The sequence below is a fragment of the Cheilinus undulatus genome, linkage group 3, assembly GCF_018320785.1.
Source record: "Cheilinus undulatus linkage group 3, ASM1832078v1, whole genome shotgun sequence".
NCBI lineage: Eukaryota > Metazoa > Chordata > Actinopteri > Labriformes > Labridae > Cheilinus > Cheilinus undulatus.
This window is the reverse complement of record NC_054867.1, coordinates 15,265,085-15,289,996: the sequence shown is the minus strand read 5'-3', so window position 1 is coordinate 15,289,996 and position 24,912 is coordinate 15,265,085. Positions and strand designations below refer to the sequence as shown.

The 24,912-nt window shown below is 41.6% G+C and overlaps 2 protein-coding genes across 2 annotated transcripts in view; both read right to left on the bottom strand.

Annotated features, from left to right (window-relative positions):
* Positions 1-9,572: 9,572 nt before the first annotated feature.
* On the bottom strand, positions 9,573-13,325 carry bhlhe40 (basic helix-loop-helix family, member e40). The gene is made up of 5 exons (XM_041783792.1): positions 12,922-13,325; positions 12,776-12,839; positions 12,581-12,688; positions 12,110-12,233; positions 9,573-11,992 (listed from the first exon to the last, which is right to left on the bottom strand). The coding sequence occupies exons 1-5, from the start codon at positions 12,999-13,001 to the stop codon at positions 11,142-11,144; spliced, it is 1,227 nt and encodes a 408-aa protein (XP_041639726.1). The 5' UTR covers positions 13,002-13,325; the 3' UTR covers positions 9,573-11,141.
* Positions 13,326-16,916: 3,591 nt separating this feature from the next.
* itpr1b (inositol 1,4,5-trisphosphate receptor, type 1b) overlaps positions 16,917-24,912 on the bottom strand; it is a 138,652-nt gene continuing 130,656 nt past the window's right edge. The window contains exons 61-62 of the mRNA XM_041783677.1: positions 21,428-21,589; positions 16,917-18,139 (exon numbers count right to left, since the gene is read on the bottom strand). Coding sequence (XP_041639611.1) covers positions 18,053-18,139; positions 21,428-21,589 — 249 coding nt within the window. The 3' untranslated portion in view covers positions 16,917-18,052. The remainder of the gene's footprint in view (positions 18,140-21,427; positions 21,590-24,912) is intronic.

Here is a 24,912-nt window from a genome sequence, read left to right as displayed (position 1 = left end):
TTTCCTCTTTCCTTCAAGACTTTTTTCACGTCCTTCATGCACTTTGAAAGAAGCTGAAATAAATACCTACTGTGTTACTTGTGACAATAAGACTCTCATAGGAGGCTACATCCTGCCTGTGTTCAATCTGCTAATGCATTAGACTAAGAACTGAAGATGACAGGAAAAAAACATTAGTTTAAAAAATAAACAATCAAAGATATCCAACCAAAGAAACATTGGTCTCAGTTTAGGATTGTGTAGTGCAGGGCCTCTCAAAGTGTGAGCTGAGGCCCACTGGTGGGCCCTGCTGGTACTGCAGGTGGGTCGTGAGAGATCTTTTAAACCATCAACATAATTAAGAATAAAACAATGATTTAAATGATTGTAAAATACCTGACTTTACATTAAAATGCCTTTTTATTTTGTCTCATGTACAGAGTAGGTGTCATGGTTTGAAACTGAAGTGTGGGAAAGGCTGATGTAGTAGAATCAAGGCTGCCGTGGGATAAAGTTAAGTCAAGATGATGATTCATCGTGCCCCCAACATTTGATGGGTTTTGACATGGGGCTCATGTCCTTTGTTTCCTAGAAGCTCGCCATGTACTTTAGTAGATGGCAGGGCCTCCTGCTCAATATCAGTTATCTTTGTTCTGTTGAGAATTTTAAACCATTATTTACCTTAATCGGAGCATTTTTGGGGATCAAAACACCCTGTAAATGCATTAAGATGCTGTTGCTTCTATTATTATTATTAGTAGTAGTAGTAGTAGTAGTAGTAGTAGTAGTAGTAGTGGTAGTTCTATTTGTAGTAGTATTTGTAGCCAGGTAGAGCAAAATCAAGATATCAGATCCATTATATATTGGACAATATGTGGTAAAATGATTTAAAATTTATGTCAGAACTGATTTTAAATGTTATGCACATATATTTTTTTTGTTTATTTCTATGAGTGACACCTTGCCTGAGGACGTGTTTAACTACTGGAAAGTGGAGATATTGAGTTATATTGCTACTCAGAGGAGGTGGCGAGCAACCAATGCCTGCTCACATTAGGACATGCCCTGTAGTTATGCTTGTTTTATTTATTTATTTTTAGCTTTTTTCAATGGAAATAAATGCCTCAAAAATTTTCTTCACCAGCTATGATTATTTTGCCTGTAGCTCCTAAATTTCTTGAACCTACCCTGGTAGGTTAGGAAGCATACAGAAGACTAAAAATGACATTTACTGAGGATTTAGGATGATTTACTGTAAAGAATGCTATTGCAGTTGTCAAGTCTGTGTGATGTTTTGTGTAAGGGTTGAACTCAGGTGCGGAGACGGAAGCAGTTTTAACAGTTTTATTGTGAGGATAAGTGCACCAGGGAAGGGGATTCCAAGAGTCCAGGAGGGAGTGAGGGAGTGCTGGAGCTGGCTGTGGTGAATTGAGCAGGAGGCACTGGAAAAAAGGAGGAGAGGCACGTTAGCGACAATGTACACCAAAATGCAAACACTAGAGATCACTGGAATCATCAAAAGCACAAAGAACTTCTCTGAAGGATCACGAGAAGGAGCCCGGAGACGACGTTTACCGTGAGGTAATGTAGACAAGACTCAGGCGCTGTAGAGAGCTGCAGCCAGTCTTAAATAGCAGGTGTGATTAGAGGATTCGCTGCAGGTGTGCCTCTCCACAGCACCAGGGGGGCAGGGTGAACGCCTCAGGAGAAACAGAGTCAAGTTAGCAGCCAGCAACCAGCTCCGGAAACCGGAAGTACCACAAAGTAAAATATTCAATACAAAATAAACACCACAGTACCCCCCTCTCAACGGACGCCTCCTGGCGTCCTGCCAGGCTTGTCCGGGTGCGCCTTGTAGAAATCCCGAAGAAGGTTGTCGTCTAAAATTAGTTTTCTGGAAATCCAGGAGCGCTCCTCCGGGCCGTACCCCTCCCAATCTACCAGAAACTGGTAACCCCGGCCTCGAGGTCTAACGTCCAGAATCTTGGAAACGGTGAAGGCGGGATGGTCATCGATGATCCGGGGGGGAGGAGGGGCGACGGTAGGAGGGCTCAGATCACTGGAGGAGACCGGCTTGAGTAGTGACACATGAAAGGTGGGATGGATCTTCATGGATTCAGGAAGTTTGAGCTGTACTGCCGAGGGGTTGATGATTTTGGTGATCTCAAAAGGTCCAACGTAGCGGGGGGTCAATTTCTTGGATTCTGTCTCGAGGGTAGATCTCTGGAGGAGAGCCAGACCTTCTGGCCAGGGAGATATTCCGGGCAGGAGTGCGGTGGCGTCAGCCAGTCTTTTATTGCGCTCAGCCGCGCGCGCGAGAGTGCCGCTTGGCTGTCCGCCACACCTCTCTGACGCGCTGGAGATGGTGCTGCACGGAAGGGACGGAGACCGAGATCTCCTGTTCGGGAAACAGGGGGGGTTGATACCCGAGGCAACACATGAACGGAGACATGCCGGTAGCAGCGCAGGTGAGAGAGTTGTGGGCATATTCAATCCAGGGGAGGTGAGAGCTCCAGGTAGAGGGATGATGGGCAGCAACACAACGTAAGGCCGCCTCCAGACTCTGATTGGCCCTTTCAGTCTGGCCGTTGCTCTGTGGGTGGTACCCAGAGGATAGGCTGACAGTGGCCCCAGCTCCTTGCAGAACTCTTTCCATACACGTGATACAAACTGGGGTCCGACACGAGGTCGCTAGGAATTCCATGGATACGGAAGACATGGAGGACCAACAGGTGAGCCGTCTCCAAGGCAGAGGGGAGCTTGGGGAGAGGGACGTAATGGACGCTTTGGAGAACCGGTCCACTATGGTCAGGATGACTGTGTTTCCTCAGAAGGTGGGAGACCGGTGACGGTCCAAGGCTATGTGCGACCAGGGACGACCAGGAGTGGACAGGGGACGCAGAAGGCCAGCAGGGGTTGATGAGAGGATTTTCCTCTGGCACAGGTGGAGCAAGCAGCCACGAATTCACGGGTGTCTCTGGTCATGCCCGGCCACCAGAAACTCTGCTGTAGGAACCCGAGGGTCCTCTGGAAACCGGGTGGCAGGTGAGTTTTGATGCGTGAGCCCAATGGAGCACTGGAGAGCGAGCTGAGTCCGGGACGAAGAGACGGTCTGGGGGTCCAGTTCGGGGTCCGGTTGGGCTTTCTGGGCGTCTTTGACTGCCTGGATGATGTCCCATGTGGCAGCACCGACGATACAGGAGGGGGAAGAATCAGGTCCGCTCAACACTCTCACGAGAAGGGGAGTCCAAACGAGAAAGGGCATCAGGTTTAGTGTTTCTGGAGCCTGGCCTGTAGGAGAGGGTGAAGTGGAAACGACTGAGAAAAAGAGCCCACCGGGCTTGACGGGAGTTGAGTCTGCGCGCCGTGCGCAGATAGGCGAGGTTCTTGTGGTCAGTCCAAATGATGAAGGGCTGTCGCGTGCCCTCCAGCCAGTGCCTCCATTCTTGTAATGCCCACACCACAGCCAGCAGCTCTCGGTTTCCCACGTCGTAATTGCTCTCGGACGGGGACAAACGACGAGAGAAGAAGGCACAAGGGTGAAGCTTCTTCGTAACGGGGTCTCTTTGCGACAGAACAGCCCGGCCCGTCTCCGAGGCGTCCACCTCCACCACGTGGAGGGAGGAGTCAGGGTGCTTGAGGACGGAGCTGACGTGAACAGAGTCTTGAGCCTGGTGAATGCCTCAGCAGCCTCAGGTGACCACCGGTAGGGGGAACTAGGGGAGGTGAGCCTAGTGAGGGGAGCAGCCACCCTACTGTAATCTCTAATGAACCTTCTATAAAAGTTTGCGAAGCCTAGAAATCGCTGGAGTTCCTTACGGTTACCTGGGACGGGCCAATCAGTGACTGCTCTGATCTTAGCAGGATCGGGTTGTAATTGGCCCTGGGCAATGATAAAACCTAGAAAACTGACTGATGGGGTGTGAAACTCACATTTCTCGGGTTTGACATAAAGTCTGTTCTCTAGTAGCCTCTGGAGGACTAAACGAACATGTTGCTGGTGTTCCTGGAGTGACCTGGAGAAGATGAGTATATCGTCAAGATATACGAACACGAAGCGATTGAGCATGTCCCTGAGCACATCATTAATGAGAGCCTGAAAAACTGCAGGGGCGTTAGTGAGACCAAAAGGCATGACCTGGTATTCGAAGTGGCCAATAGGGGTCTTAAAGGCTGTTTTCCATTCGCCTCCCTCTCTAACTCTGATGAGGTGATAGGCATTTCTTAAATCTAGCTTGGAGAAGACCTGGGCTGAACAGAGAGGCTCGAAAGAGGGGTCAATGAGGGGAAGTGAGTATTTGTTCTTAACAGTGATGTCATTAAGTCCTCTGAAATCGATACAGGGGCGGAGTGTGGAGTCTTTCTTTTTGACGAAAAAGAAACCAGCTCCTAGAGGAGACGAGGAGGGACGGATGAGACCTGTGGCTAACGAATCATGAATGTAAGTCTCCATGGCCGCCCTCTCCGGGGCGGAGAGGTTGTACAGGCGACTACTGGGCAGGGACGCGCCAGGGAGCAAATCGATCGCACAGTCATAGGGACGGTGAGGAGGGAGAGACGGCTAGGTCCTTGCTGAAGACCGGGCTAAATCATGGTACTCCTGAGGACATTGGATAAATCAGGAGGAGTGGGAGTGACGGAAGGGCGACTGACCGGTGGACTGGCTGAACGCAAGCAGTGAGAGTGGCAGTGTACGCTCCAATTGGTTATGGTAGCGGTTTTCCAATTGATCTGAGGATTATGTAATTGGAGCCAGGGGAGACCTAAAACAACGGGAGCGTGAGGGGACGGAATAACAAACAGCCGAATTTTTTCACTGTGATTACCCGAGATAATGAGGGTTATGGGGGCTGTCCGGTGAGTAACCTTAGCAAGCAACCTGCCGTCTAAGGCGGTGATGTTCTTAGGAGTCGGTAAGGGTTCAAGGGGGAGTTGGAGCTGTTGAGCTAACGTGTCCTGAATAAAGTTGTCGTCAGCTCCGGAGTCAACAAGCGCACTAATGGGCACGGAATCGCGCCCCCAGAGGACACTAGAGGGAACGGCTATGCGCAGGGGAGGGCTAGAGGAGGAAGAGGTCTGGCTCACCCGAGTGCCCTCGTTCACGGGTGAGCCCTGTCTTTTGGCGTCTGGGGACACGTAGCGAGAAAGTGACCTGTCTGACCACAGTAGATACACAGTCTAAGGTTAAAGCGTCTTTGGCGCTCACTGGGGGTTAGTCGGGTGCGGCCTAACTGCATGGGTTCATCAACAGGAGTGGGGGAAAAGTCACGGGAAGACCTAGTGTGTTCAGGAGACTGAAGAGCAGACTGACCAGAGGGGGGAGCTACGGGACGGGAGCTGGAGGGCCTTTGCTGACTCCTCTCTCTGCGTCTTTCTCTCAAACGGTTGTCAATGCGAATGGCTAGTGAAATTAAACCCTCAAGGGAGTCAGGTTCATCCCGGGAAGCGAGTTCATCCTTAAGCTCACTAGAAAGACTCTTAAGAAAAACCCCTTTGAGCTCGGTCTCCCCCCACCCGCTCTCGGAGGCTACAATACGAAAATCAATGGAGAAATCAGCTACTGATTGGTTACCTTGGTAGAGGGAAAATAAACGTTTGGCTGCTTCTTGGCCCTGGAGGGGATGATCAAAAATCCGACATAGTTCACTAGAAAATAACGAGTAAGAAGCTAACACTGGGGATTCTCTCTCCCAAACAGAAGTGGCCCAGCGGGAGGCTTTCCCACGTAACAAATTAATTACAAAAGCTATCTTGGCCCTGTCCGTGGGGTAACTCAGGGGCTGCTGGTCAAACACAAGGGAACATCTTAACAAAAACCCACTAGCGCTACCTATTTCTCCTGAGAAGAAATCAGGGTGAGGTACATGAGGCTCTCTATAGTGGGGGAGGGGAGGAGAAGGTGAGGGATCTACTGCGGGTGGCTGAACACTGACAGGTGGAGGCTCAGGAGTGGGGTGGTGAGGCTGAGTGACTGAGAGTAACTGCTCGGATATGCTGGAGACCTGGGTGTTGAGAGTCTGAAGAGATTGCATGATACCTTTTAACATGGACTCGTGATGTCCTAGACGTTGTCCTTGGTGGGTGATGGCCGTTTTGAGGGTGTCTGATTCCGCTGAGTCCATTTCTGGCCTGAGTCTTCTGTGATGTTTTGTGTAAGGGTTGAACTCAGGTGCGGAGACGGAAGCAGTTTTAACAGTTTTATTGTGAGGATAAGTGCACCAGGGAAGGGGATTCCAAGAGTCCAGGAGGGAGTGAGGGAGTGCTGGAGCTGGCTGTGGTGAATTGAGCAGGAGGCACTGGAAAAAAGGAGGAGAGGCACGTTAGCGACAATGTACACCAAAATGCAAACACTAGAGATCACTGGAATCATCAAAAGCACAAAGAACTTCTCTGAAGGATCACGAGAAGGAGCCCGGAGACGACGTTTACCGTGAGGTAATGTAGACAAGACTCAGGCGCTGTAGAGAGCTGCAGCCAGTCTTAAATAGCAGGTGTGATTAGAGGATTCGCTGCAGGTGTGCCTCTCCACAGCACCAGGGGGGCAGGGTGAACGCCTCAGGAGAAACAGAGTCAAGTTAGCAGCCAGCAACCAGCTCCGGAAACCGGAAGTACCACAAAGTAAAATATTCAATACAAAATAAACACCACAGTCTGGAGGAAATGAAAGCATGACTTAGGGTTTCATGCATGTACTAATTTGATGGCATGTTGATATGACGGCAAAAAAAAAAAAAAAATAAGTGCAGATTTTTTTTCCATTATACACACACAACTGGACAACAAAAAACCAATAAGAAAAAAAATATTTTGGCATAGGTTTGCTTTATTGTTACTGACTTTTTTTTTTTTTTAAGCTAAACAGGCAGAGAAGTTTAACGGGGATGTCTCTTAAAATATTCTTTAAAGAAAAATAATCAACTGTACGTTTTAATGTCTTTAAAAGCCCTGGCCGAATCTAACCACCATGATCTGATGATCAACAGGAAGTGCAAGGTGGTGCAGTGCACTGTGAGACCGAACAGTTGAAGATTGTTAAAAAGCAAGTTGTGTTTACTTAAAAATCCAAAAGAGCTATTTCACCTCTACTTTTTTTTTTTTTTTTTTTTTTTTTTGAGCTGATTGAACACATTTTTAGTTGTAAGTAAACAGTACTCAATCATTGGAAGTGTTTTTTTTTTTTTTTGTCACTGTTCCCGGAATGCATTTGGGCATTAGACACTTTTGCACCATGAGTAAAGTAACTGACTCGGTGAGATTGGTTCAGCATGTAGAATGCAACTGTATTACTGAGGGAATGGATGATATACTGATACAGCTAAAGGAGGACATCTTGACATTGCATGCATATTTCACTTATTGTCACTAATGGTTTCTTAAACTGCACCACCTTGTGGCATAAATGTTTTAAGATAAAATTAAACTATGTAATTGAACTGAGGGATTACTGCAGTGGAAGGAGCCAGTGTAGTTTTATGGAAAGTTCCTAAACATGTTTTTGGTGGGATAAGAGCACAATTTTAGGTGCAGTTTCCACAGAGCAGTTTAACCTGTGTATAAATATCTGAGTCAGGATTACTCAGGAAAAACTTTGACGTAATCGGTTTCAAGAAAAATTTTGAGTAGTTTCAACTTGTTCTGTTTCACAGTGTGGTTGTAGCAATGTTACCTCACAGTACAAGAGTTGCTGGTTCAGTTACTGGTCAGACAGGGTATTTATATGTGGAGTTTAGACATTCCTCCTGTGCACGTGTGCTTTCTTCCTGGATGCTTTGTCTTCCTCCCACAGGCTGAAGACATGTTCGTTAGGTTAACTGGTGACTCTGAATTGCCTGTAGGTGTGAATGTGTCTGTTTGTAGTCAGCCCCCTGATTGACTGGAATCCAGTCCTGGGGTGTACCTCTCCTCTTACCCAGTGACAGTGTCAACTGATCTAAGCTCTGCCCACTGCCATTTCAACTCTGGGGGGCAGGATTTTCCCATTATACCTGTGGGCCCAGTGTTTTGATGTAGATGGTATCAATATGTGTATAGATTTGTTTAAATGTTGCATGTTGAACAATGATTCCTGCTGGGATTCCTTTGCTAATCTTGGTGAATTATTGTTGTTTTATTATGTTAGAACCTTTCACCATGTCAACTCAATAGGTTGAAAACAAATAATGACAATGCTTATTTTAAAGTGGCTTCATCGAAGAAAGGCTTCTGGTGATAACACTAATGCAGAAACACAGTGAGGAAGAGAAAGAAGCAAAATGGATTTAGTTTTTTTATTTTTATTTTTAAGACACCAATAAGTGGACAGCTAATAAATTGGGAATAATTCTATGATGAAAACAACTTACCCACAGTGATGAATTTTTTTTACATAAAAGACACAGAAGGAAAGATATTATCTTCATTATTAAAGATATAAATTTAATATTGAGACATTATCTTCATTATCAAAGATATAAATATAATGATCATTTTTGTTACTTTTTTCTAGTTAATAGTCATTTTTGCTGAAACACACACGTCTGTAATTGTACTTTGTTTGATGTCCTTGATGATGACTTAATTGTAAGTAAGAACTGCTTCTTTTATGCAACTATATCAGACTTAATACAAATTCGGGGAGGGAGGGGGTGGCAGTGTAGGGGGCATCATACCTGTCTGCATAGGGCCTCACTTTGTCCAGAGTCGAAATCACAGAAATGTTGTGTTGTCCTCACTTCTGTTTACAGTGGGGTAAACTTGGATTAGGCACATGCTCAGATGGCTAAAACTATAAAATGTAATCTTTTTTCTGCTTATTTGAGTGTTCCTTTAACCTGTTTACTGCCACCTACTGGACAGTGGTGTGAATCAGAAAATTGGCAGCCCAGCACTTTAACGTTACCACCTCTATTTTAAGTTGACTTTATTAAAACAACAGTTAAACGGTTTCTTTCTTGCTGCAATTAGATATTACTTGATAAAAATATAGTAAAAAATACATAGACTTGAACATCAAGTAAAGCTTACTTGATTTATGTGAGTCTGGAGGGTCGACAGTGTAATGCAAGCCTACTTATTGTGGACATTTAGCCAGTACGTCACTAATACCACTAGGTGGCGCTTGTGCTGCATTTTTGAGCACATTAGCACCTTCAACCTATCTCTCAAAAGTCAGTCTGAAAATGAGATGTTGGAAAATTTTACAGATCAACAATCCAAAAGGCAGAAAACTTCTTGATATGAGAGAGAGATAAAGCCATCTAAAAATATCAGGGAGGCTTGTTGGGCAGGAAGCACACGTCACCTTTCCTCCTCTGCATTGAGATGCATTTCAAACCTCAGTGATAAAGCTGGAGATATTATGCACTTTTTGTTTTTTGCTCATACTCAGCAGTCACTTTATTTTATTTCAAGTGCTGAGTCACAGCGTGGGAACCTCATAAACTGTACAGAAACTAATGAATCAAACAGAACCAGGATTTTCAGTTCATTTGCATTTTCTTGTATTTACATTAAATGTACTCATATGTTTCCATGCCTAGTTTCACAGTCAATTATAGGTGAGGTTATTATAAGTATGCTGTAGTTATGATAGTAATAAAGGAAGTAAAGCCTTCCAGGATCATCCCTGTTATGACTAGTTACACATTGTAATCAAGCCAAAGATTTATAAATGTATGTTTTTGCAAAGTTTACTCCAATAAACCAGTCAAAACCTTTAAAAAGGTTTTAGAAGTGTAAATGTTTACAGCCTGCAATCTAAGACAAGCTATTGATTTACACAGGCTCTGCTGCTTTATGGGTTATGTAAGTGTTATGTAAGTATGTGTTGTTGTGAGGAGCTGTCAGGTTGGCTGCCGACAAGACGTTTAAGCCATGAGGCAGTGAAACGCAAAATTAATGTGGGAAAAAAACCTTTATTAATATTTAATATATATATCAATAATAATTTATTTACAAAATATGTACAACAAACATCCTTTTGTTACATTTCAAAATAAAAATCCCAAGTACCTCTTTCTATACAAAACTATTATTTTAGTTGAACTTTACATTCACTCTTTTTGCCACAGACACAACATTTAAAGCAAAATACATTTAAAAACCTGCAATTCTGTTGTGTCTGCGTTAATCGAGTAAAGGCAACAGCATGAGCTAAGGTCAGGCCTTACCATGACGGGGAAAAAGATGCAAATGTGGCTGAGAACAACGCTATGTACTGTACACGCTCTCTGGGATACAGCAAATAACTACCTCAACCCTCGCCTGGTAGCGATACAAATACACTCAGTGGGTCACTTATCAAAAATAGAGATGTACAAGTAGTAAAATCAAAAATAATTACATGACATGACTGAAGAAGAACTCCATCTAAATACACAAATAGTCATGAGTCACACATCAAATCATAAAAGCGCGTATGGCCACATTACTCTTCAACAGACGTGTGACACACCTCGTATGATGACAACGCCCTGAATTCTTTAAACATCGTGCACACTTGTCCTCACTTAAGCTCCAGGGTATTTGAGGGTATTTGTGACACCTCATGTCATCATGAACCTTTTTTTTTTTTGGTAATATTTTAAACAATGGTTTGTTGCAGTTACAAGAGCGACTCCTGCTGAAGGTAGATCCTCCACTCTCAGACCTACAGCAGGTAATAATAGTTCAAGAAGCAGCATCTACAAGGGGCTGTTGTTCAACCTTTACATTCATGACAGACTGTGTGTGCAAAGAAAGTAGGTCCAAATACTTTTTGGGGGGAAGGGAGCTGGGCTTATCTTTGCCTTACATTCTGAGCTGACCTCTGACATTCATCACAGAGTGCACAGAAGACAAGACTTCCAAAAAAAAAAATCCCTCTTGATTACTAGCGCACTCGCCACCTTAAAACCAAAACTGATCTTCACAGTGTCTTAGAGCCATGCGATCAGTGACAAGTTACAAGCCTTCACATGAGCGGTCCATGCTGCCCATAAAAGTTTCAATGTGCAAGGACCTTTCGAGAAACATCATGGCTATTTGAGGTGTTTTGATGGGGTCCAAATTTTAAAAGGCTAAATAACAGCTGCGGTTTGAAGGGGTACCAGTGCGACTCTGTCCATTCACCCTCTTATCAGTGTTCCAACTATTTAACCATGTCAACATTCAAGGGGCAGGGTTTCAAACAGAAACATGTCCATTCAGTCTTTGGTTTCCAGGTTAAGTGGGGGGACCTGCTTTAAAGCTTTGTGAAGTGAGGGGGAGTCCATGGGGCCCTGGTGGGGGACAGGAGACCCTGCTCTCTGGGACATCACCAAAGATGATGGAAGTGTCTCTGGATGCAAACTCGCGGCTGAGCCGCTCATGCCTGGATACATTACGGGCATACTGCCAGGGTACCAGCATTTCTCCAGCATTGGTAGATACGCTGCGGCTGTTGCAGCTGAAGGTGGGATGAGGTAGAAGGGGAGACAAAACGGGTGCTGGTTAGGGGGGAAGTAACTGCCTGGGCTTCCCACCATGTGACCAGGGAGGATCTCATCCTCCAAAGAGTCAGACCTCAACTTCTTGGCCTGAGGCTCATCGCCCTCCTGCTTGATAGACCCGGTTTTCTTCTCAGACCCGGCCTGCTTGAACTCTCCCTCCTTTGCATTGCTCTCTGACCACTGAGCTTTAGGGTCGCGCTTTTCATGCTCTCCCCCATAGCCGCTGTCAGTGTCTGTATCACTGCCGCTCTGCTCCCCCATGCCATGAGGGTAAGTCCTTTGAATAACAGGGACGCAGTTCTTAGCCGGGGTCTCAGAAGCCCTTTGAGGCTGTGCAGCAGGTTTCTTCAGTTTCTCTGAAGGCTGAGGGGTGGACTCGTCCGGGTTCAGACTGCTTTGATGATGCAGGACTTCGGCTGCCACCTTTTGGATGTGGCTGATGACATGGGACGGAGTCAGGTCCCGGCTGCTCTCTTGGCTGGCCAGATAGTGGAGGACCTCTTTCGCGCACAAGTGGAAGCCGGAGCGGAACATCTCCTCGCTGCTCTCTTCACCTCCATGATCACCTGATGACAAAGAACGACAAGTTTAAGAGAAAATCCACAATTTTCCTCAAATTACTTACAATAGATGCAAGAAATTGCAAAACTCTCAGTTTTGCTTCATGCATTTATGGAACTTACTGATTTGCAGGTCCTTCTGTAGTGCAATAATTTTCTGCTGCTGCTGCTCCAGGAGGGTACTTAGGGCTTTCACATGCTTCAGAGTGAGTTCCAGCACCACGGCTTTCTCCAAATGACCCAGCGTCTAAAACAGGAAGACCTTCGATAAGCATGTTGATCTTTCTTATGTAACACATTCTACAGCTGAATAGAGGACAAGCCTCAAACACCCGGGAAGTCATGCAATCCACATGCACACAAAGGAATCTGGACAACAATTTAAAACTAAAACCCTGTTTGTATTATGACAACATCTTTATAAAATTACATAACTGACAAAAATAGTCCCTGTGCTCCCACTTAAGTCCTAAACTTTTGCTTTGGGCACATTGAAACTGAATCTGAAGTCAGGAGCAAACAAAGTTATCTGATGAATCGTGGCATATCACATTCCCTGGCATAAGTGTCAAAAATGTAGAAGGCAATACTCACTGTAAGCTTTAGATGTTCTGGCAGCAAATCCTTCAGCTGAGCAATGCACTCATTTATTCTGTCTCGCCTTTTCTTTTCAATCAGGCGGTGTGGCAACTTGTAAGTCTCCTGGGGAGAGATGAAGTGCTGTCAGTTACATCAATGCACTCTAATACGGCAAATGTGGCAATATTATAATGCTCAAGTTCAATTTACCTTGCTCTCTTCCCCACGCTTCATGCCCCTTCTGGATTTGTACACATAAATTGGAAAATCAACCCTTTGGAGAGATGTTAAAATTAGTTAAGTTGCATGATATTATTTTGAAATAAATACAGAAGACAATTAAAAAAAAATCTTACCCTTGCATTTCAGCTATATCCAATGATGATGGGTGTTTTGGCATGCAGGGAGGTGGTTGCGCACTTGTGATCCTCTCCATGTCGCTTAAGTGTAAAACCCGAAAAATGACTTCAAAAAACCTTTAAAATTGTTCGAAATGAGTCTCCGCTGTGGCACGTCGACACGAGAAAAGATAATCCAAAACAGAAACAGAAAAATAAAGTAGAAAAGTATCCCCTGTTATCCAGTGTGTCTGTGTTTCCCGCTGCGAGCAGGAGTTGAGCACGGCACAGTGTTGTCACCCTGAGGTCCGAGCTCAGTAGTATGTCTAGGGAGGCTCCACGCGCGGCACAATGTGTGAGAGCTGGGTGGGTTTTGACTACGTGTTAAACCCTGTGACTGCGGGCACGTCTCTCGGCTACAGACACCGTCACATGAGCCTCACGTGTTGGACGGCGCTTTCAACTCCTCACCCTCCCCGCACACATACGCCTCCTCCCTTCGCGCTGCCACAGAGTACAGCCCATTTGTGTAGTACTCCTCCGCTGGGGCTGAGTCCCGTGTACCACCATGCTCCGGCTCTTCTAGAGCAGACCGTGTTTACAAAGACAAAAAGTGGAGCAACAATGTCTTCGGCGACAGTTTTGAGACCGGGAATTATTATTTCGCTGACTGCACATAAGGCAGACTTTAATGGGGCGTTATTTATGACTAAAAACACCAAATTTCCGGAGGCGCGAGACAATGAATAAAAGTAAACCTCCAAAATTTAGTGCAACTAGAGACACTAAACAATGCAGTAATGACCCTCGAGAATAATTTCAGCGCGCAGACTTGTCTCAAGTATATAATTTATTATATCTTTTTAAGTTGAAAGAATACAATAACAAGTGTTTTAAATAAAAGTAAATCTATATCAAAAAAAGTAAAAACCTTCCACAAATTATTATTATTATTATTGATGTTGTTATTATTATTATTATTATTAGCCTATTATTATTGTATTTTTAAAGCCCATTTTAAATACTTTTAATAACATTATCCTTATCGCAATATAAACGTGACCAATCATGTCTTAATTATTCGAGCCATGTAGTAAGCAGTGAGTCAAACAATAAGCAACTACAGTGACTTACACACTATAGTGTCTCATTGTTGCCAACTGGGCAAATATTCCGTCTGGCATGTCATGCGCTGAGCACGGACACCGTGTAATTTCACACTGTTCCCGATCTCCGCTCCGCACGTGCACCTGCAGCGGGATGAGTGTCGCGGGAGCGCCGTGTTTTGTTTTCTTTTTTATAGGCTACCGGCTGCTGTACTGATAGTATTAAACCTGCTTGTACCCAGCGGGCTGTCACGTTGAGCTCCTCATGGCCGGGAGAGAGCTGTGGAGCAGATCCCTGTCGGTGACGTCATCCGCGCAATCAACCGAGAGTGCCCGACTGGTCGGTCGGTTCCACCCGCCGACGTCCCGAAGCAGCCTGAGACTATAGATAGAAACAGTCCCAAAACAAGGAAACGGCTCGGCGGGAAGGGGGTCTCTGTCAACACTTTTCTGTGCAGTCGATAAGATGTGGAAGAAAATACAAACAAGCCTCCCGCTTCAGAGGAACAGTGTGCCTGTTGGTCCATGGAGAGAGACAGCTAATAGATAGTCTTTAAACATTTATTTATTTATTTTTTATTTATTCGTTTGTTTATTTACGGTTCAGGTCAACATGTAGGTTATATTGAATTAGGTGAGACATTGTCATGTATCTGTATCAATTATATTATATTATATTATATTATATTATATTATATTATATTATATTATATTATATTATATTCAAAAGAAGACATACTTGGCTGTATTGCAAACTATATCGTCAAAAATGTTGATATTCATATTATATTATATTACATTATTATATTGTATTATATTATATCATATGAATCCTATTATTTTATTTCGAAATAATTATTGTAAAAGTTGCCTTACTAGACTGTATTGCAAGTTATACTGTCAAAAATGTAGATATTATACTATGTTATATTATTATATTATATTACTATATTATATTACTTTTCCAATAGTAGCCATACTAAGCTGCAATGCAAGTGATATTGTCAAAAATATTGATATTGTTATGTATTTTATCATATTATAATGTTTAAATTATGTTGAATTTTATTCAAAAAGAACATATACTTTCCTGTACTAAAGTTTTATTGTGAAACTGTTGACATTATATTGCATTTCATTATGTCATAATATACATATTTTTAAAATTATGTTACATCATAATAAAGACTATTCCAAAAGTAGACACACTGCTGTACTGCAAGCAGCATTTTCAAAAATGTTGACATCATATCATATTATTATATTACAGTAGGCTACATTGTGATATCAATGAAATATTACTAATGCTGTCAACACTGATCATACAAACATCTGAAGTATTTTAAACTACAAGTCGTCTAAGTTCCTTGTTCATTTTTCCCAATTACTTATTTAATTATTTAATCTACAGAGCACCATCATCTGGGACAGAATATGTAATTAAAGACTGAAGTGTTTTCTGAATCGTGTCTTGATACGGTGGAGAACAGACTACGATGAAAACCTACCATATAGAAATAACCATGTAGAAACAGGTTGATGCAGTAGGTATTTCTGTAATGAAATCATTCTTACATTATTAATGCAATTAATCAATAGAAAGTAATCACAAAGCCTGTAATTAATTATGATTAAATCATTCATTGACTGACAGCACTATTTATTATACTACTTGCTTTTAAAACCTCACATTTTTTCTCTACGCCTCTAATCGTCTTTGTAAGATGTTTTTGTAATGATTTAAAAAAATATTTTTTCCTCTAAAATGTATTAAAGAGTACATAAAAAATTGCCTAAACTGTAAGGTTGGAGTCTTACCTCAGTAAATGCACATAATGTGCTTGTAACCTCTGGCCGTATTAACCATCTTACTATATTGTAAGTATCTTGTAGCAGGACTTCTATGTTTTTTGGACGGAGTGCTCCCAGTCACAAAAAAAAATAGTAGTTAAAATGTTGTCCTTGGCACACTTTCTGACTAAGAAAGTTGGCCCATTTTTACCCATCGAGTAGGACTCCATTGTTTTTTTTATCTCTGCAACATACATACTGTCCGTACATCCTGGTGAAGGTTGTTCTAGTTGGCAATAATTTACACCACAGCAGGTGTATTCATATGATGAGCAAACCTGTTAGGATTTAGTGTGTGAAGTTTCACACTGCACTGATTTGAAAGAGTCAAAGCTGTGATCAGATCTTAAGTGCCATACTGATTAGCTGTCTTCTTGAACAGATATATGTACTGTAATAAAAAAAAGTTCTCCTAAATCATAAGAATAAAATTTAAAAACAAAACATTTTTTTTTACAGAATGATGCTTACTAACAATTGTCATTTACAAGTCAGAATAGTCTGCTGTAAACATCTCATGAGATTAAGGTAGATCGAGATAAACTCATCTGACTGAAAAAGAACTTTCTTAACACTGCAGGCAAAGTGTTAACCACTAATGAGGATGCATTCTATTTCACATTAAATCCACGTCACTGCTGTTGAAATGTTCAAAGCATGAATATTTCCTGTTTAAAGATTTAGAGTAGTTACTCTGAAGAGGTTTAGGAAAAAATCAGTTTTAGTAGGTAAATACATTTCCTAGATTTAAATTAAGAATATATTGCCAAGTTGGATACAGATAATATGGGCCTATGTAGTTGTGACTTTACAGCATGCATGTCCTCTAAATATTACTGTAATTCTAACAGTAGAAGCTGCATATACTAAATCATTTCCTGTCAGAGGAATATGCACAATTCTTTTGGCTAAGTACAAGAAGTAACTGAGAATGGTAGAGCAAGACTTAACCTCTTTAAACAATTAAGTATATTTGAGGTTGAATTATGTCATCATTCTCTAAAAATAATTCTGTTTTATCAACCCAAAATGAAAACACAACAATAAAAGAACAGGTAAAGGATAAATACATCAATTTTAATAAATAATTCTACTTTAATGTACAAATTTGACAGTGCTTACATTATTTGTTATTCTTAACAAACATGAGCAACAGTGTTTTCTCACTCTCATTTTCTATACAAAAGCAAAGATAAGCAACAAACTTTCTGTACACAGAGTAGTCAAAAAGATCTAACAGTAGCATGAAAATCATTTCAGTGAAGATGTCAAGAAAAACAAAGTGCCTCTGCACAAGCAGAAGACTTGTATGAGACTTAAATGAAGCCAAACAGGCACAAATGGAACATGTTTGCTGCAAACAGAAAAATCAAACTCATGGTTTTTATTAAAGGTTACATAACTCCTGAGCTAACTGCAGTAGCATGAGTGAACCTGAATAAATTACACAGCATATCTGACCCATGAGACAAACACTCCTAAAGTCCCTTAGAAATTCATTAGAAATAAAATGGATCGTATAACAAGATAGCACTGCGATGTGACAACATTGGACTTTTACATGTAAGGAAACTATCTGGATATATTGCTTTCACACAATATACTACCTTTACTTAGTGCAGCTGACATTCAAGAAATATGCACATTTTAGTGAAATAAAATAAAAAAGAGAAAGTCAGCTCATTGATATACTTTCTATATTTATGTAAGTAAATACAACTGTTTACTCCCTACTCTATTAAGTGGCAATAAGGTACAAACAAAAACATTGGCCCACTTTGAGATAAGACATAAATAATGGAACTTAAATCTCCACGCAATGTTGCATATTTAAGTTAATGTATTGCACAACATACAAAAATAAGACATGTAATACTGCTTTTTATGCCAGAAACAGAAAACATGAAAATAAAAAATGAAAAACAAATCTAATTCAGCCTGTCCAGTCAGCTTCATCATGTTTCAAGTTCAACCTGTAAAGGCCATGTGAGGAGAAATCTATCCAATCGTTACGTAGAAAACATTTGGCACCAATTTAAACTGAACACAATGAGGTGGGTGAGTAGTACTGTGGTGTTAAGCTACACATTGCATTAATCCTAACTATGGTACAGTGCTTTCCTACCATTTTAAGTTAAACTTCGACTCAGTGGGCTGTCGACGTAGCTGCTTCAGGGCGCTGCAAGTTGACTTTACGCGGGCTGCTGAGGGTTAACGTTCATGTGCTGTGGGTGTCCCAACAAGCCAATCCGTTGCTTCTGTTTTCTCTGTTCTGTCATCTGTAAGGAAAAGACAAGTTCGTAAAAAAATATTCACCTTGTACCTCTCCTGCACGCCTGTCCTCCTCTGCTGAATCCACTGGCAGCCTCTTGTGCTTTTATATCATCCATTTATTGTTTCTTTCTTTTCATTTACAGAAAATAAATGCGGCGCAAACTCTGCACCATGCTGGAGTGACTTTTGAAGTTCTCCCAGCTGTGTCATCCACATCGTGGCGTCTTCTGACGAAAGCAGCAGAACACAAACTACTAATACTGAAACTCTGTCTAAACAAATTTAGAGAGATCAAGCAAAGCTCATGAGTCATAATGCACGTCTTAACCTTTATATCAGCATGTAGAATGTATTTGAGAATGTATTTTCTGCAAAGAATTGACTTTAACTAACGTAATGTAGTGGTTTTAACCTCTACACTGAAACAATACAACATTAATAGTGAGACTAAATGTTCTTGTAATGATTGTTCTTAGAGAAATAATTCTGAGCAAAAGGATACGTTGGAGAGAAATATCATTAACAGCCATCAACTTAGATGGCTAGTAAAGATAGTTTTCAACATTTAAAACAGAGAATTTCAGTGTTTAAAATCTATCTTTCAAGAGTGATTTCACCAATTAAGAGATTTATTTTCATGCTGCAAAGAAAAATGTTTAATCTAAACTGCTTTATTTAAAGTTGATTTCACATTAATATGATAGTTGAGAATAATTAGGTAATGTTTTTATTTTCAAAAAATCTGATGGTGTTGGTGAAAGCAATAAAAAAATTGTAAAAAAAAAAAACCTTTAGGAGAAGAAAGAATAAAAACTTAGGTTCATGTTTTTCCCATATTTAAATAAAAAAAATAGGCACGTAGGGTGCTCAGGATTAATCATAAGGCCCCTTATGTGCCACAACCCAGGGCTGGAGAGATAGAGGGGCGTTGGCTGCCGGAGTAGTGATACGCCCAGGGACCACTGGCGGTTTTCAGGCCTTTGGGAAGTTCACAGCCCAACATTGGTCTTGTTGCAATCCTACTACCTGCCTAAGAGTACCTTAGGCTGTGTTTGCTCTCCACATCCAGCCCTTTCTGTGCCCTAAAGGTTTAAACTTTGTAATTTTTTCAACAGATTATTTTCTCATGCCCCTGGTAATAGCAAGGACATCCAGATCACGATGGGAGTTGTGTCAATCCTCCTCTCTATGGTGCCCTAAAGGGGGCTTACCTGCATTACAGGCACTATTTCAGCCTCAGTTTCTGTCCCAAACATGCCTAAAAGTACTGCACAGTACTGTGTGTTAGATTTAGCACACACAAAGTGAAAAGTTTACATCATTACATCTTTTAACCCACAAAAAATCCCATTAGCTCAAAACATTCAAATTTCTTGTCAGTTATTTCACTCCTGAAAAGAGCTCTAATCAGCCCATTGACTCAAACTCCTTCAAAGGTTTTCTGATCTTTTATTCTCTTACTCTGTTATTTTATACACAACCACAGACTGCTGTTTTGACATTTGTCTAAAAAACATTCATTGACACCCTCAACAAGGAGGGTAAGCCACAGAAGGTCAGTGCTGAAAGGGCAGGCTGTTCTCAGAGGCTGTATCAAAGCATAGAAAGTTGATAAGGAGTTTTTGTGAGTTGTAAGCACCGACATTAAAACTGTCTTAAATATTTCACTTTGTGCATGATGAATCTGCTATATGTGGGAGTATCACTGCATTTAATTAAAGTAAATGAACAACTTTTTCATGACTTTCTAACTTTTTGAGATGCACCTGTTTGTGGAAGTTGTATTGCGTTCAATAATGCTTTATTGCTCTCTTTGATGGCATTGTGTCTCTGACCAGGAAACAGCAACAAGCTTTAACTCAGCAAGCATCTACTTTTGGCCTCAGTTACATTCTCCGTGCTAGCATCCTGTGCTGGCTGGATACAAATTAAGAAGGTAGTTGTGTTCAAGGAGTTCTCATGTACAAGATGGAGAATGGAGAGAGAGCAGCAGACAAGCTGTTATGTATTTCTCGTAAAATCCTCCTTGGCCATTTTTATAGAAGCTTTCTTTTGTATTTTGCTATTTCTATATTTTCTCCCATCTAGGAGATGAGAATTTTCATATCCTTTATTCCACTTAGCATTTCAACATCACTCTACAAGTGCTGCTTCCCCATGCTTTTTACTTCTTCTTCCACTTCTGACCACATACTCATGCCCAGATAAACTAACAGAAGAAACAGATCAAACAGTTCACATGCACTGAATAATGAGAATATTAGGCAAGAAGCCAGGTGTGTTCATCTGCTTCTTCATATTAAGATTGTGGCCTTTATTTGATAAAACATATAAGGTTATGTTATTTACATAACTACTTGAGTGAGCTGACTCCAGAGTTCAGGTGAATTAGCATGCATGTCAAATTGTGTTGCAACTTTTAAACCTTTTTAACCGTTCAAACTGTAAAAAGTAGCTGTGTGATTAACTGACTAGTCAGCTTCTTGGCTGACAGCTAGTGTTTGTGGAAAGCCCCATCCTCAACAATTACACATTGGGCCGTTTTTCTCTGGAATGACACAAAACAAATAAAAATTTTAGCAGTTTTTTCTGAATGTGCTCAACTTTCAATAAATTTCAGATTAAGAATTTAATTCCATGTTGACACTTTAGAGCACATTTTTTATTTTTTACAGATAATAAAATAACTCTAACATGACCTTACAAATGTTGCATCAAATGGGACTCTCACCACTATTATGGGCTCTTCGTAGCTTTCAGCAACACAAAAATCATTTCCTCCTGTCTGGGTCAAAATGTCTTGGTTACATTCACTTCCTCACTGAGGGTTCTCATTTCAAGAGTAGAGACATTTTTACAATTCTGTTTACTAGAAACAGTGGATTGCAACAATTGTGCAACACACTGATGTCTTGTTTGCCTTTATATGCAATTTCAGCAAAAGGTATTTTTACACAACTTCCAAAGACTTCAGCTGTCTTGTAAAATTATCCTGGCACAGTGTTTTCCTTCCTTCTTTAGCCAGTTTCAATAGTCATGAATAATAAAAAAAAAACACTGAACAGATTTTATAAAACACTAGAATTTTGGCCAAAGCTTCATGTTGAAAATTAAATCAGGTTGACAAAGTCAAGAGCTCTGAACTATGACTCATCACCTTCTGCACTTACTAATCTCTGCATCTAAAGGGCAATGAGCAGCAAACAAACCTACAGTAATGCCTGAGAGGTTAAGTGTCTCCCACGCTTTAACAGGATGTACTCCGATAGTGTTTCCCCCTTTGTTTTACCAACCTGATCTTTCAGCTCGGTCAGCTGGCCTGACAGGTTGGATACCAGTTTCATGGTGGACTCCAGCTTTTCCTGCAGATTTCTGATCTCATTCTGCTCCCCATCAGCATCACTACTGACCAGCGACATGGCCCGCATTCGGGGGAACCAGTCCAAGTTGTGCTCCTGGTAAAAAAGAATGTCAACAGTTATGCCAGGTCTATGAACACATAAAGATGCTTCACATTTATTCAGATACTTTTTTAATCGTCAGTAACTTTTGCAATATTCAAGAAGTGATGATTGCATATTCTTAATCTTATTTAGTAAAATAAGCTTTTATCATTCAGCACCGATGAAATGCTTCACATAATTCAGATGTCTAGGAGTACATGCAGCCCACTTTGAGTTACATTTCACACCACAGGTGTGGTTTCTAACTGTATGCAATGGCCTGAAGCTTACATTTATAAAGATTTATTTAGAGTTTTCATGCCTTTATTTAAGAGTCAGGACAGTGGACAGAGAAGGACATCAGAGAGGGAGAGAGTGGGGAATGACGAGCAGAACAGGAGCTGTGGGTTGGATTTGGACCTGCTTTGGAGACTACAGCCTCTATATGTGGGGCTTGACCTAACCTTTTGGCCATCTAAGCCTCTGAAACATACTTTTAAGGCAGAATCTGATTAAAAATAAAATGGCTCCATTTGACAACAGTCAACTGAATTAAATCTATTCAACTCAAGTTAACAAGTTACAACTTAACTTGAGTTGCATAAACTGAATTGAATTTCTTTTTATTAGGTCCACATTTTCTTTTGAGAGTGAGCATGCATTGCCTCACAAAAACCAGCGGAGGCACAAAGATGGAGCTGCTTAAAATGTAGTTCTTGGATGCTCCTTTAAAGCTTTAACAAATTCAAAGCAGCAATAAGCACCTTTTTTTTTTAAATTAAACTCTAAAATTAATTACATTAATCAGCTGGTACTCAAAAACTAGGCTGATGAGAGATTTTAGCTGAAATGACGCGATTATGTGTGTTAGGAGATTACTGAAATTGTGAAACAGTGCAGACTTAAAAATCTTGTTTTATCTTGTGTCTCAATAAGATGACCTACAGATGAGGACAAATTTATTAACCCCAATAAAAATTTAGTTTTTTTTTTACAATAGTTTCCAAGTGCTGTTGACAAAGCAAGGAATTTTCAACTAAATTTCTAAACAAAATTATCTCACAAAAACAAATACCGCCAGGGTCTTAATTATTAGCCCCTCTGATGCTAATAGTCAGTTGTGTCTCTTTTTTGCTGGACAACAGCCTGCAGTCTTTTGTTGTAGTTTTCTAACCTGGCACACCAGAGGGATTTGTTTCACACATCCATCTGGAAAAACACTCACAGACAGCGTTTGGGAAAGGGCAGAACCTTTGAAAAAAAAAACTCGGAGGGTGATTGGATGAAGGTTCTGTCTGTCACATCTTTACGGGCCAATCAGAGCAACAAAACATGTGACATAGCCGCTACCGAGCTGCACCTGCGCCCCTACCGAAGGAGTAAACTCCATAAAGAACTACCGTAATTTCCAGACTATAAAGCGCACCTGGATGTAAGCTGCACCAGCTAAATTTAGGGAAAAAACCAAATGTGTACATATACAAGCCGCACTGGACTATAAGCCGCAGGTGGAAAGGTGGCACGGTGGCACGGTGGAAACACCTCCACCGTCTGCTCTCTGTGTGTTCAGCCAATCTTCAAGAAAGTCTTCAAGTTCGGGCCATCTGCTTTTATTACCTCTGAAAGCTTTTTTTGTCTTTTTGCATTGAGCCAGTTCTTCACGCTGGCATCTCCAACGTCTCACCATTGATTCACTGATGCCAAGGGTACGTGCAGCAGCTCTATTTCCTTCTTTGACAGCCAGATCGACTGCCTTTAACTTAAAAGCTGTATCATATGCATTTCTTCATTTGTTTTCCATAATGAGGGTTTGTGCATGAAAACTTCCTTTGCGCAAACTGTCTCGCTCTCATAATGTCTGTCTTGCTCTCATTCTGTCTCTTGTACTGCATTTGGTTCCACTTTTGCTTTCGTTGTTTGCGCAAACTGCCTGTCTCACTCTTTTCCAGCCTCCAGCATTTCCTGCTGGAGCCCGCCTCTTAAAGGTGGGGGATGTGGACCGGCCATAGAGCCCATAGAGTTTAAAGGTGGGGGACCGTAACCTGTAAAATCCATAGATTTAGAAGGTCCCCTAGTGGCCGTTAGCTGTAACTAATCTATGTAGAAATCCATAGATTAGCCGCATTGTTGTATAGGCCGCAGGGTTCAAAGCATGGGAAAAAAGTAGCAGCTTATAGTCCGGAAATTACGGTACATGACGCGAACCATGGCAACTGTAGACATGTCAGTACACGACTTTTGTCGTTTTTGAAAAGAAAACAACTCAATGCTGTTCTTTGTTCTTATTTTAATGATGACATGTTGTAAATTTCTGATAAAACGAACGCTTTAGCAGCATCCATGCCAATGTCTTCTGCCATAATTTCACCGCTCTCTTGTTACTGCTATTTTACGTCACGACTCTGCTGCGCCTGAGAGTACTGCCCCTCGACGCTGATTGGTCTTGTCACTTTCTAACTGGGCCCAAACGGTTCAGATGGGAGCTTTGCGAGATGGATTTGCCAGTGAGAAACACGGAAACGGGTGTATCCATCTGCTTTGCAAGGTCAGTAGTTTTCAGCAAGTCTCAGAAACATCTCCTGAGGAATCCTAGCCTATTCTTTTTCAGTCAATCACTCAAACTCCTCCAGATGTTTTAGAAAAGTTTTCTTTAGTACACTCTGAATGCCTTTACAGTATCAGCAAACATAATACAAAGCTATTACTCTATCATATGCCCCCAGTCTGCATCGCTATCAGTTTAATAACAGCTTGAATTGAGAGAGGAGGATGCTGTGTGGCCCTTCAGGCCCCTGGCTAAAAAAGCCCCTTGGTTTCAGCGGTTAACTTGGAGACAGATGGTTGAGTGAGTTGGCCGTCCAAACCACAAACCAGTTCTGGGTCAGAAGGCAGCACAAGGGGAATCACACAAGACTAAAATGATGAAATTCACACAGTCATTCTGAAAGGAGGAGAGGACTGCTGTGAGCAGGTTCCACTTCCTGAATGCAGGCTGACAGAGGCTGTGTTTACCTAGCTCACCCCCTCCACTATGCATTACAGTACCCTTACTTTAATAAGTAAAAGTTTATGATCGTCACGCTTGTGTGTTACACAAAGTAGGAATGAGCAGTTTGAGGTGGTTAAATTTATCTCACAAAGTCTCCTCTGACCTCTGTCTGTCACTCCATGCACACATTTAGGGTCATGTGCTGTAGAAAAATGTGAGCTAAAATATTGAGGTCATTTCCCCATTTTGGATTTTTGCCTGCAAACCAAAAGTGCACGTTTGTTTGACGACTTTGTCACCAGCAACCCTGCCCTCTTTCCAACCTCAGTGTTTACAAGCGAAAGCC

Bases quoted from the DNA above. Each gene is read 5' to 3' on its own strand.
- bhlhe40 (XM_041783792.1), bottom strand. From the start codon at position 13,001: ATGGAGAGGATCACAAGTGCGCAACCACCTCCCTGCATGCCAAAACAC. The intron at 12,840-12,921 runs GTAAGATTTTTT...ATCTCTCCAAAG, and splicing joins GATATAGCTGAAATGCAAGG to GGTTGATTTTCCAATTTATG. The intron at 11,993-12,109 runs GTAAGTTCCATA...CTTTGTCATCAG, and splicing joins ACAGAAGGACCTGCAAATCA to GTGATCATGGAGGTGAAGAG.